The sequence below is a fragment of the Ptychodera flava genome, chromosome 1 (genome assembly GCF_041260155.1).
Source record: "Ptychodera flava strain L36383 chromosome 1, AS_Pfla_20210202, whole genome shotgun sequence".
Classification (NCBI taxonomy): domain Eukaryota; kingdom Metazoa; phylum Hemichordata; class Enteropneusta; family Ptychoderidae; genus Ptychodera; species Ptychodera flava.
This window is the reverse complement of record NC_091928.1, coordinates 26,809,907-26,822,387: the sequence shown is the minus strand read 5'-3', so window position 1 is coordinate 26,822,387 and position 12,481 is coordinate 26,809,907. Positions and strand designations below refer to the sequence as shown.

Below are 12,481 nucleotides of genomic sequence, written 5' to 3'. Positions count from 1 at the left end.
AAAATTTACAGAAAGAGAAAACTCACAAAACTTTGCACCTGGTGATGTTTTACGCCACTGTGAAACATTATTTAACAAATCAAGCTGGATCTTTTGAAATATTTGATTTCGCTCAAATGTTATCAAAAGCAATATTTTTCCTATGTCATGATTTTCTACTCGCGGAATTGTCAACTGAAAACATACAACTATGCACTGTAGTGACAGGATGTTGATCGTGATTTACACAGCACAACGTTTGCCCACAAGGAATGCAAGACTTCAATAGTGTTGGAGATTTTCTGGTCCATATTCATTGCTCTATTTCCTCGCACAGTCGAGCTAAGGCATAGTAGTAAAAGCTGCTCATTTTAGTCGAATAAACGAGAGGCATTTACAAAAAATGGAAAATAAACACATTGACTGTAACCTTCGACCGTTTTTTTTTTTTTCTGTTAAACACGCAAATCATGGAAGGTGTTAAAGGGAGGGTGTCGTCGGAACTCTGCTCAAAGGTTGCCAGGGACCCCTAAGACCGATGAAAACACTGTATCTAGGGTACGTTGGCGATTGATGAAAGTTAAAACATGTTTGTAACAATGAATATCGTAAAATTTAAACGTTGCAGCTATGTCGACGTGATGCATCTAGCTATCATGCATGAAATACAAGAAAGTCGGACACGCGCGGTTCCGACGATACCCTCCCTTTGATGTATGAAATAGTTTTACCAGTGTTTTTTTACCTACCGGCCGTCCACTTTTGCATGGAGGAGAAAAAATCACCACAAATACAGTAACTGTGCAGTGTCAGTACATCTCAAGACATATTGAAGTTAAGCCTGGTTCAACAATACATGCATTCCACATAAGATAACTTTGAGTGTATATTAGATACCTTCTTTTTGCCGTTGACGTTGGGGGCGACTTTGATTTTCACGCTGTCCAAGAGTTCGGGCTAGTTATCAACACAACAAGAGAAGTAACTCACCAGTTTACGGGGCCTAAAAGACCTTAAGAAAATGTCGTGTAAACAACGAAAGTAGAAATCGATAATTTTAGTTGTGTCTCCATGTTGATTTGCAAGCTATCTTATATATATTTTGCCAAATTGTCCACCTGTTGGATTCTACAAACATCGTCAAGGTTTAACTATTGTGCACATTATTTGATGAACATATCGGGACTTTAAATGTCGGTAAATCGATTTGTACAGGCGTTACCATACAATTAAGGTTACATAAGTCACCATATCTGTAAGTTATATGACACAAGGACAGACAGTCAAAGCAACCCTTAAATGGACAAAAGTTTGTTGAACTATATATGTCTCTACAGTCGACCTTCAGCGTCTGTCTTTGGAGGAAACACAACAACAAGCGGTATAGCCAAGATGCATAGTCATTGCGACAAATAATTTTCCGTTTTATTATGAGCGGGAATCTACCACTTCCGGAAAAAAAGCTACAAGACAAATGATTCCATTATTTGTTATGTTGCTTCTGATATTGAAATACTCTTATTTTTTGTTGAATATTTTAATATTTTATTCCGATGACATCACACGGACGTACAAGCTTGAACGTGCATGCCGGGCAATAGATCTTTCGCTGTGAATCCTCCCTATTTATACAGTGTATGTTGTTTTCGATTTGGTGTACTCAGTGTTTTTACGAAGCTAGAGGAATACAAAATCGGACGAACTATTATTATAATCAAAAATGAGATCCAAAAATTGATTTCTCACAACTTATATTCGACATATTTAATCTATTCAAGACACCACCTCTAATCGATGAAGCGACTGCATGGACCAACCCCGCTGAGTCAACATAAAGCATAGACAGTGTAAGCCAGATCTCTTCTATGTCCTTTGTACTGTCTATGCATTAACGTATCGGTCAGATTATCGTGAACAATAATATTTGTTTTGTAATTTCAGGTAGTATGCGCCTCGAAAGTGAAAGACTTAAACTTTGCTCGAACTTTCCTGAATGAAACTTTCAACCGTTCTCTTACCAAATCAACAATAAAAATCGGGGGTCACCGTGCAAAGTTTGGAATTAGCGAAACAAATTACCCGGCATTTTGTGATATTTTGAATTCAAAATGGCCGCCATTCCTGTGTTAAGTCAATGGAAGAAAAATAAAATTTTGGATTTCCGAAAAACTAAGCCGGCTAAAGTTTTCTTTCCCCAAGAGTTTTAAAATGAGCCCCCACAAGTGGTAGATAAGAAAAGAATTGTTGAAATTTGGGAGTCCGACTATCTGTCCCCGAGGCGCGTTCTACCTTTAGTGGGACGGGTTTAAGGCTATGAGTGGGACGGTTCTGGGACGAGGCTGCTTCATAATTCACTATGATTGGCTTCGGCCTTCCAGCGTTCAACGAACTCTTCGAAGTGTTCAAAGACATTGCATGTGATCGTGATACCGGTATTGCGTAATAAACAAGCTCTGCTGTTGACTACTGACAGAAAACCAAGGCTATATCGTGTGATGATAGACTAGACACACAAGTATAGCATTTCTCGGGCGTACACCACCTACAAGAATTACTGCCGAAGTGTACTGTTTCAATTTCGCGATCACCTGGCCATCAACGACGGTCTACTGAAACATATTCCTTCGTACATTTCATATGTTATCAATTTACACCGTGAAGCAACACAAAATGAGACTGCGCAGGGAGTCGTCACATATATCACGTCACATGACAAATTTATAGTACAGCAATTAATCAAAGTGGCTGTAGTAAGTGATAAAGTAGGAGTTTTGCTGGGGACAGGAGACGGAAACAAGATGTCGAGACACAACAAAGGTGAGAGAAAAAATCTCAGAGCAGAGTCTTTCACTTTACTGTTTCCTAAATGATACTTGATTTTCTTGGGTTTCGCCCATCAAAATCTTTTGAGTGATAAAATGTTCTAAAGAGCTTAGGTATCTAATATCAGTAGAGAAGGAGGTGTCCAGCGCAAATGTTTAGAGGGATCGTGGTTTAATCAACAGGGGTTGGTGACATGACATTGAAAAACACTATTCATGTTGTTCGACCATAGGTACAGTGTTCAAGGAGCACTTCAAACGCGTCCCTGCCCTAACACATGTTTCAGTGATTTCAGATGGATTTGGAAATACCGTCTGATGAGCTTTTCATTCGTATCTTGGCATAAAGTTGTTGAAGTTCGTAAAATCTTAAGAGACGGGGAAAGCTTTTGTTGGGGAGAGAGGTCATTGGGTAGTCGTTGTTGTGAGAAGAACAGCGAAAAGCGTCACTTGCTAGGGATTGGGAGAAAAGAAAACCAATCGGCAGAGGGAGACATTTTAAAGTAGATGCGAGAGAGCAGCTGCCAACAGATTTCACTTTTCCAAACATACATTATATTGAATTCATTATTTTAAGTGTGCAACTCTGGTTAGTGAATAGCTGCAGTACAGAACTTAAATGACAATCATGTTACTATTCCCGCCATTTTGAATATCATATTTTAGGTATTGTAGCTGGCTACTGTCGAATGCCGGTACTGAGTAGGATTTGTGTTTGATGGCAACTTTGATTTCCCATAACCTAAGACCAAGTTATAAAAATGACCGTCTCCATGCAGAGACCGCATGTGCAGTTTTGAAAGACTAGCATTTTCCGACGAAGATACTCAGGGTCAAAAATAGTTCGGACTTTCTTTTTGAATTTCGATGTCCGCGTTGGTGCTTACATGTATTTTGTTTGAACTTTAATTTGAATAATTTTGTGACTTCAAGATACATTAAACCTGCTTGAATCAAAATACAGACAGTTCTGAAAGATGGCTGTAGCATTCTGTGGTAATATATAAAGTTATAAAGTCCCTGGAAATCATAGCAATGAGCACGAATTTCTAAGAAATCACCACTGCCGGCGCTATTTTCATTACTATACCGCCTAAGGTTCCATGGACTTGTCAAGACGATAAATTAATCAGTAGCCAAGCTGACAGCTGTCAAGAGGAGTCGTGCCGCTGTATTTTTTAAAGTAGGAAATTTAGCTCATCGCTACTGTGGTGGCCGATGGGGCATGAATTGGTAATCTTGTGCCATATAGAGATTCCATTCCATTCAAAATGCATTGTACGTTATCTAAAGTGCTCGCTAGTTCGGCCTCTTTAGCTGCGCTCGTCAGGAATGAAGATACATCCAGTGGAAATTTCTCGGAATTTCCTTTATTCTATCCCTTGTATTACGGTATGCATGATTCTTGAACTTCAATAATGATCAATTTTGTTAACATTTTGCAATAATTACTGAACTACCAGCCACATGTCACTATTTCAACCTCTGAAATCAAATAGATATCACTAACTCGCGAATGAAAGTAATTTTATTCTTTTCGATTTGTTCAGTTATTAAGAATAACTTAATCCTTGCTAATTTAGGAAATGTGTGTCTTCATTTCGAAGATGAGCATATTAGCTGCGACTATTATAGGGCTGTCTAACACCTAATTAATAACCACACGATGATGCAAGTGTGTATACTAAACAATGGTAGTCAATATGTATATTCAATTTCAGTATGATGTCACATTGATTTTACAAACGAGAAATATTTTGTTTGGTTACAAACAAAAATTAAATATTAGACAAACCCAAACAACGTAGATATAGACAAGTATGCAATATGTGACACAAATAAATCTTAAATTATGCGATATCTGTTTCCCTCAGATGTTTAAAAGTAAGGATCATACGAATATATTCCAATAACAAGACTGCTAAATTGTAAGACATTTCAGGTTCCCTCCACAGATTTGGTTGCAACAACAAAGTACCCAAGGTTGTACGTACAGATTTAATACAAGACAGAACACCTATCGTGAATGTACATATCTTTTTGTTAACGACTTTCCAATTAGCCATCACCCGTAGCAAAGATCGATAGGAAAAGTCTGAAGTGTTTTGACTGGTTTGGATTTTTTGCCAGTTAGTGTCAGTGATCATACCCATCTATAACAAGAAAAGGAATCTCTCTCTCTCTCTCTCTCTCTCTCTCTCTCTCTCTCTCTCTCTCTCTCTCTCTCTCTCTCTCTCTCTCTCTCATAAGTATCATCTACCAATGTTCCAAAACTCTTCATCTTCACAGGATTTTTGGAAAGGATACGGGATGGACAGAGTGTACTCGCGGCGGAAGGATATATTTTCCACTTTGAGAGAGAGGGTTACATGCAGGCCGGAGCTTGGTGTCCGCTAGTTGTGCTAGATCATCCGGAAGTCGTTGAACGCGCATACAAAGATTTTGTTCACGCCGGCAGTGATGTTGTTGTGGCGTTTACGGTATAGATTCTTATATATTTTAAATTTCAATTACACGATAGGGCTTGCTTACATTGATTCGTACATAAGCACGCATATATATATATATATATATATATATATATATATATATATATAATATATATATATGTATGTATATATTATCATAAACGGAGGATCATAAACTGAGTATGTATGTATGTATGTATGTATGAATGTATGCTCGTACGTATGTATGTATGTATGTATGTATGTATGTATGTATGTATGTATGTATGTATGTATGTATGTATGTATGTATGTATGTATGTATGTGAAAGGTGTGATATTAGATTTGATAGCATTTCCGTTTAAGTTAAATCGAATTTCACCTATCAATTTACATTGCTCTTTGTATATCTGGGGGACATAGCTAATCATCTTGCTCAGGTAAATTTCAGTTAGGCACAAGCAATTTATCTGTAGCTAGAACCTCATCAAGCATGTAAATGGCATTCATGCTTACACTAAGTTTCATCCACTGCCAGTATGACACTTACCGCGAAAAGCTGCGCCTTTTCAACATCGAGGACAAACTCGAACTGTTGAATAGAAAAGCTCTGGGGATGGCCAGAGAAGTAGCAGACGACACTGGTACCTTGCTGGCGGGAAATATATCCAATACAAATATCTATCATCCTGACAGTCCAGAGAGAAATTCAGAGATCAAGGCCATGTTCAAGGTAACTGTTAATATAACAACATTCAGCTGATTTCATTGATTTTCTGACATAAAACGTAGCATATCATATGAGTTTTTGCTGCATTGCCATGGTTATATTCATGCACAGACACTGGACTGACTGTTGTAAGTCTTGTAACTTCGAATATCATTTCGACAATGGAAATATTCCTGTAAACTGCTATTATGTATTAACTCTCATGGCGTCGTGTCAGTACCCATAGCTGTCAATTCTCGGTCGAGTCACGCTTTGACAGACGTTGGTTTGAAATGACGGATCCGATCTAAACCACATGCATTGACACAGTAGAACAACAACGTTATCTTTAAATTATCTTTCCTTGATATTCACTATGGTCCCGAAGCATGACAAAAGTGCATATTACCGCTGCTGATAACATTTTCGAGAAATGAGAACGCCTACAGCTGGGGAAACAACAAAAACAATATATTACTGTGGCACATACTGTTAAATCAACATAAGCGAGTCACCGTAAATAGGATACTGAAAAAGAAGAACTGCGAGGGCGATACATCCACGATTTTTTAAATCTACTTCTATTTCTCTTTCATTGCAGGAAATGATTGAATGGTCTTTGGATTACAATGTTGATTTTATCATTGGTGAGACGTTTATGCATCTTGGTGAAGCCATGATTGCATTGGAGGCTATCAAACAATATGGCAAAGGTATCGATTTAATGGTACTCGTTGAACACATAGAATGTTCCTTCATCCAATCGATGTTTTTCACCTTTTGTTAAATGGAACGTGGATCTTAAGGTTTGAACCACAGACGACGGACAGTCACTGTGTTTAAACTTTGAATGCTTATAGGTGTATGTACACCGAGACTCAATGATTGCCCAGTGTTTTGGAGAGAGTTTTGCCCGGGCATTAAATCCAGCATCGAATAGTAGCTTCGGTGGAAGTGAAACGAATTTAAGACCGTTTAAACTGGTGTTACGGATATTTGAAATGTTTGTGCGCATATCGAAACCACCGGGCGATGATTTTTACAGGCGCATATTCTATTTTGCGCTTGGCTTCCCGACTATGAAGTGGTTAAAGGCACTGTAGCATGCATTCAAAAATATAGGGAAGCTAATCTAAGCAGAACAGTGGCCTATGTGTTACGTCGACTTCAATTTTTTTGCAGAAACACAAGTTGTATTGCAGATAAAAAGAACCGAGTCTTTTGAGTGTTTGGATAGTGCTGTCAAATTACTAATCGAGTAGATGAGATCTAAACAGACACTATAGGTACAGTTCCGTCTGTCAAAAACCTCTGAGGGACTGCATCAATTTATTCCACTCACTACTTATATGCTTCCATGTGCGTCTCATATAAAACTGATTTGCATCCGTCTGCATATAAACATGATTTTCATCCGTCTGCATGTATTGTATTTAATTTTGTCCACTCCGAGTGTTGTTCTATATTTGCACTTCAGTCTCTTTTTTATGAATTCGATGAGTTATTTGATTCATCTATCCAAACACTCAAAAGACTGTTCTTTTTATCCACCATGTTATCTACAACTTGTATGTGTTGCCCAAAAAGTAAACGTAACATATGGGCAACTGTCCAGCTTGGATCTCCCTGTAAACATCCTTATGTGTCCATGTCCGTCTCAAAGTCTGCCACTTTGTCCTCATACGTTACTGTGAGCCTTAAACAGCGAGTCATATGTTGAATTTACGCACGTAACGGCCGATTATGTGTTAATCTTGATAGGGATTCCATCCGTCATAATGCTAGCAACGTATTGCATCGCAACGAAGGACGGACAAGCTACCCTATCAGACGGTGTGCTCGTTACCGAGGCCTGTAAGAAACTGGAAGACGCCGGAGCTGACGTTGTAGGTCTCAACTGTGGTCGTGGTCCAGCAACTTTGATGCCGATTATGAGAGAAGTTAGAAAAGTTTGCAAGGTGAGTTGAATTAAAAGAATCTCAATCCCACAGGAACTGGGATAAGATATCTCACACGAGTTTGGGATGTTTTGTCTCGCAGGTGCCGCAGGTGATGGTGGGACAAAATATCCCTCCGGGTTTGGAAATCTTGTCCCAGGTCCTCGGATATGTAAGATCATTTTTCTCACATGACCACACAACATGTACATTCACACAAGAAATATGTCCTCGACGACGGGCATTATCCAAAATTGTCAGAGCATCGTCCTCTGGCACTCTGTGGCACTCCATTGAAAAACATGTCATAAATGAAAAGAGTTTTTGTACATGACCCTTTCCTCTGGTTCTAATTCACTCGTTAGCATATTTTCAATCTTCTTTCACGCCTTCGACTATTTGTACTTTGTAAATGTTAATTGAATGGTGACTTATAAACCCATTGGGCTAGATAACTCATAGAGTTGCAAGTCACAATAATAAACAATTACTACTACCATGGTTCAACTCGATTTATTAAATACAGATCACGCCGTTGGATAACGCGCACGCCAGTAGAAACACGTTTATTTATCCAAATAGAGCTGCTGTCACTCAAAGCTTTCGATGTACACAGAGTGTAAGATTTATTTATTTTACATTTCCGATCTTGCTCTTCCAGTGGCAAGGAATATGCGAAATGTTTTTTTAATCCAGAATACCAATATAAAGAGTTAACATTAAAATGGTAAATTAAATTATGTAAGCTCCAATTTAAGAATTATGTGACGACGCCTGAAGGTAGCTTTACCCAACAATTCATTTCATTCCAGAGTGCCTCTCTCTCTCTCTCTCTCTCTCTCTCTCTCTCTCTCTCTCTCTCTCTCTCTCTCTCTCTCTCTCTCTCTCTCTCTCTCTCTCTCTCTCCCTCCCGAGTTCCCGAGTTTCGAACCAGTCATACACCTCTCTACAGCGGGAGAAAGCATTGTTGGAATTGATTAACTTGAAGTCATCGTTATTGCTCGCTTTCAGGGCCCTCTAGCGGCGGTACCAGTTCCGCTCCGAACAACTACAGAGGAACCGACGTTTTACGTCCTGACAGATCAAACTAACGGTGAGTGGTGTTCTCGGCTCATTAACGGAAAATCTTCTGCAAATTCATGTGTAGAAGTTACAAAGTCGATTTCTTAAATAGAACAACCCATGTATGACGTCATCACGTTCACATAATCTACTCATACACTTTTAATTTTACTATAGGGGTCTATCTCGTGTATACTTAGGCCTAATCATACGTATCTGCCATTTTGGTTTAAACCCTCTTGTGACATTACTCCAATCACACTACCTTTATACAGTTTGCCTAGAACTTTTCCCCTGTGCAAATTTAAACTATTTAAATCTGACAAAGATATCAAAAGACAGCGGATCTTAAGGATTTTAATTCTTTATATTTACCTTATTTTAAATTTAGCTTGGGAATTTTTCCTTTTCACGGAAGTCCCCTGAGTATATTCTACTTTTCGCTGAACTTTTCACCTTAAGAGTTATGCGCGCCTCAAAATAGTTTCAAACTTCGGCTCAACCTTTCCTCAGTGATAAAATTAAGAGTTCTCTCTCTCTCTCTCTCTCTCTCTCTCTCTCTCTCTCTCTCTCTCTCTCTCTCTCTCTCTCTCTCTCTCTCTCTCTCTCGCACACACACACTCACACACATGATCAAGAATAAGCAAGGGTATCTTCGCAAAGTTTTTTTTTTACTTAAGTCCTGGAGAAACATACTATATTTTAACGAGATTCAAATTTCTAAATGATCTTGAAACTGATTTCCAAAAAGAGACAGGTCGGAACTATATTTGTCTCACACGCTTCAAAATGAGTCCCACAAATAAACAGCTAACAAGGAAAGTGTTATTGCATAGATTTTAGTATCCTAAAGCTGTCCAAATTACATTTTATCTTAATTAACCATATTTAACAGTATATCTTATTAATTTACATAGATTTGCTTCATGCATCAACTAAAATGAATCTAACCTTACCTGCTATAGTTGCAATTTGCTGATTTATGGGTGCGGAACAAGTATTTGGCCCTTCCAGAGAATGAATTCTCTGCCAAAAACTGAACTTGTAACTCCATTCAAGTACATATTTTCTAATAGCCTGGACATGGAAAATACTGTGACATCACCGTGTATTTTATTCAAAGCTACTATCACATGATCATTATGTAAACAATGTTTACAAAATACACACCGTAATTATCTAGGCTTTAGATAATAGGGGTTAAAACTCAGTTGATGGCAGAGGGTTTATTGTTTATCAGGGCCACACAGAACTTCCCATAGCTATTAGAAAGGCTGGTTATGAGAAGAATTTTGTTGACCCACACGGTGGACTTTCACACAGCAAAACAAAATGAATTTCCTTATATTGACAGGAAAACGGTTGCTTCCTGACAATCTGGAAGTGAAGTCCTGTTCCCGTGAAGATATTGAAGAGTTCGGCAAGGAGTGCCAAGAGTTAGGCATCCAATACGTCGGTATCTGTTGCGGTAATCGACCTTGTCTGACGCGCAGTCTGGCAGAGTCTCTCGGTCGCAAACCTCCGGCAAGCCGCTTCACCACGGATATGTCCAGGCATTACACATATGGTGATGATCCGAAAGTCAAACAAAACGTTGCAGAAGAGAACCTGAAGTTGTTTTTCAATAAATAGAACTGTAGTAAATGCCATCTTCCCCGCTACTGGCATGTCACTTATTAGACCGTAACGCCTATCATAGGTCCCACTATTAAAATGGATATGAGAGCTACAATAGAGCAATTATGTAATAAATAAAATGATTTGATGGGCCTCCTCGGTTGCCGTATACCAAATTAATTAAAATCTGGCCTATTTCATTATATACGAATACTTTTTGGGCCATTGTTAAATAAATTACAAAGACATGAAATACTGTACGAATTTCACATGAATGAAGGTGGGACAGAGAGGGCGATGCGGATAAAAGCAACCGAGTCAGAAATCTGGTATGTGGATTCAGCTTTGACGTCAGCAGAAAGAAAAAGGACAAAAACTTAAAAGGGGAACATTATCTTTTGGGTAAATCTCTTGTTTACATAGATACTGGTTATTTCGCTTCCTTGTATTCGAATAATTTTTCGTCATAGTGAAACTAATAACAAGGATCTTCACAAGAGTGGATTAGCCCAATCCTCGATCGATCATACTTTCAATACGATGATTTTGCACTTAAGTGCGTCAGAAAGTCATAGGTGGTCGACCATATTTTCAACATGACGGATTTATACAAATAAGATTGCATAAGCAAAAGTAATGTTATAGTTTATACAGGAGTTTAATAACAGGAATGTCCGAGAAGAAAAGATGAATGAGTTTTGCTACTCTAGTTTCGCTAAAAAAGAACTTTTTGCTATTAGGCCTACAGCAGTTACGTTTGTCTGTATCTCAAACTCTTGCTGTGAAGACGAGTCGACTCTTTACCCATAATGCATTGCAATATTATGTAGCTTGATCCCCCCTGGCACAAAACAAAAGCTGTTCAAGTTAGCCGTATATACATATTTTTGTAGTGAAGTTGGATCGAGAACAGAGGTGAAAGGTCAGCCTTCAAAGGCCGAGAGTCCATTGTTATTCAAAGCCTTGAAGCGCTATCGTTACGTCTGTGTTTTTAATCGATTCAAGTCCGTGAATTTAAAAGTTGAAAGACGTTCATGACAACTTCTTGTTACCAAATAACTTGCAAACATGTCCTAGTTCGACGAGTAACACTATAAGGCTTTGGCTAAAACGAAAGAGTGAAGCTCTTGTAGTCAGCTGAACTCGATACAATAAGTCCAGCAAAGTTATGAATGCTTTACGGCGTAGAATTCAGTGTACTGGCTCACTAGCACCATTATCACCATACTGTTAGCAGCTTAACGAACACAAATACATGAGAATAGTAAAATTTTTAATGACTTTAATCAAAGCCTTAGAATATATGATATTACCGTGTAAGATATATTGTAATCTTTATAAAAGTACGACGTAAGATTTAATCCGATTATCCTTGAAGAGAAATTAGTAATATCTTAGCTTCATTTATGTTTTGAAATGATACATACCTTTAATGAGAGACCTAAGTATGACATCACTTGGGGACCGATCGGGGCATTTTATGACGAATATCTCACATAAAAATGCCAGATACATGCTGGAACCCGCCAACGTCAATTTGAGATTTGTTTTTATTAATTCCTCTTTTTCAGGGTAGAATGTGACTCGAAAAAAAACAGCTTAAGCATTTACGAAAACCTTTCTCAATGAAATTTTCAGTCACTGTCTGTCTGATTAATATAAGGAGTTACGTAAGCAGTCACGCTGTGAGGACGTCAAGTTTACCGCTCCGTCGCAAATCCGTTATTTTAGCATTTGGTTTGCTCCTGAAAACTCAAAAGTCACCAAAGAGGAAAGTTTAAAACATCGAAAGGCCTATGGTCCAATATGGGGACAGAGTTAGAAATTTATAGACGGAAAATTTGATGTTTTGCTGGTGGTGCGCCTTCTCGCCATAAGAAGTCACCAAAGATGGCCGCTTTGCGTAT

General features: G+C 38.4%; 2 protein-coding genes across 2 annotated transcripts in view; both read left to right on the top strand.

Annotated features, from left to right (window-relative positions):
- Window positions 1-408, top strand: part of LOC139135666 (scavenger receptor cysteine-rich domain-containing protein DMBT1-like) — a 15,781-nt gene extending 15,373 nt beyond the window's left edge. Inside the window, exon 10 of the mRNA XM_070703250.1 lies at window positions 1-408. This exon is cut by the window's left edge and continues 1,398 nt beyond it. The gene's annotated coding sequence lies outside the window, so the exon portion shown is untranslated.
- A 2,128-nt stretch (window positions 409-2,536) lies between these two features.
- On the top strand, window positions 2,537-11,510 carry LOC139134005 (betaine--homocysteine S-methyltransferase 1-like). The gene is made up of 7 exons (XM_070700842.1): window positions 2,537-2,796; window positions 5,091-5,281; window positions 5,788-5,982; window positions 6,560-6,671; window positions 7,720-7,916; window positions 8,907-8,988; window positions 10,312-11,510. Exons 1-7 carry the CDS (start codon window positions 2,778-2,780, stop codon window positions 10,587-10,589), a joined length of 1,074 nt encoding a protein of 357 aa, XP_070556943.1. The 5' UTR covers window positions 2,537-2,777; the 3' UTR covers window positions 10,590-11,510.
- The last annotated feature ends 971 nt before the right edge of the window (window positions 11,511-12,481 follow it).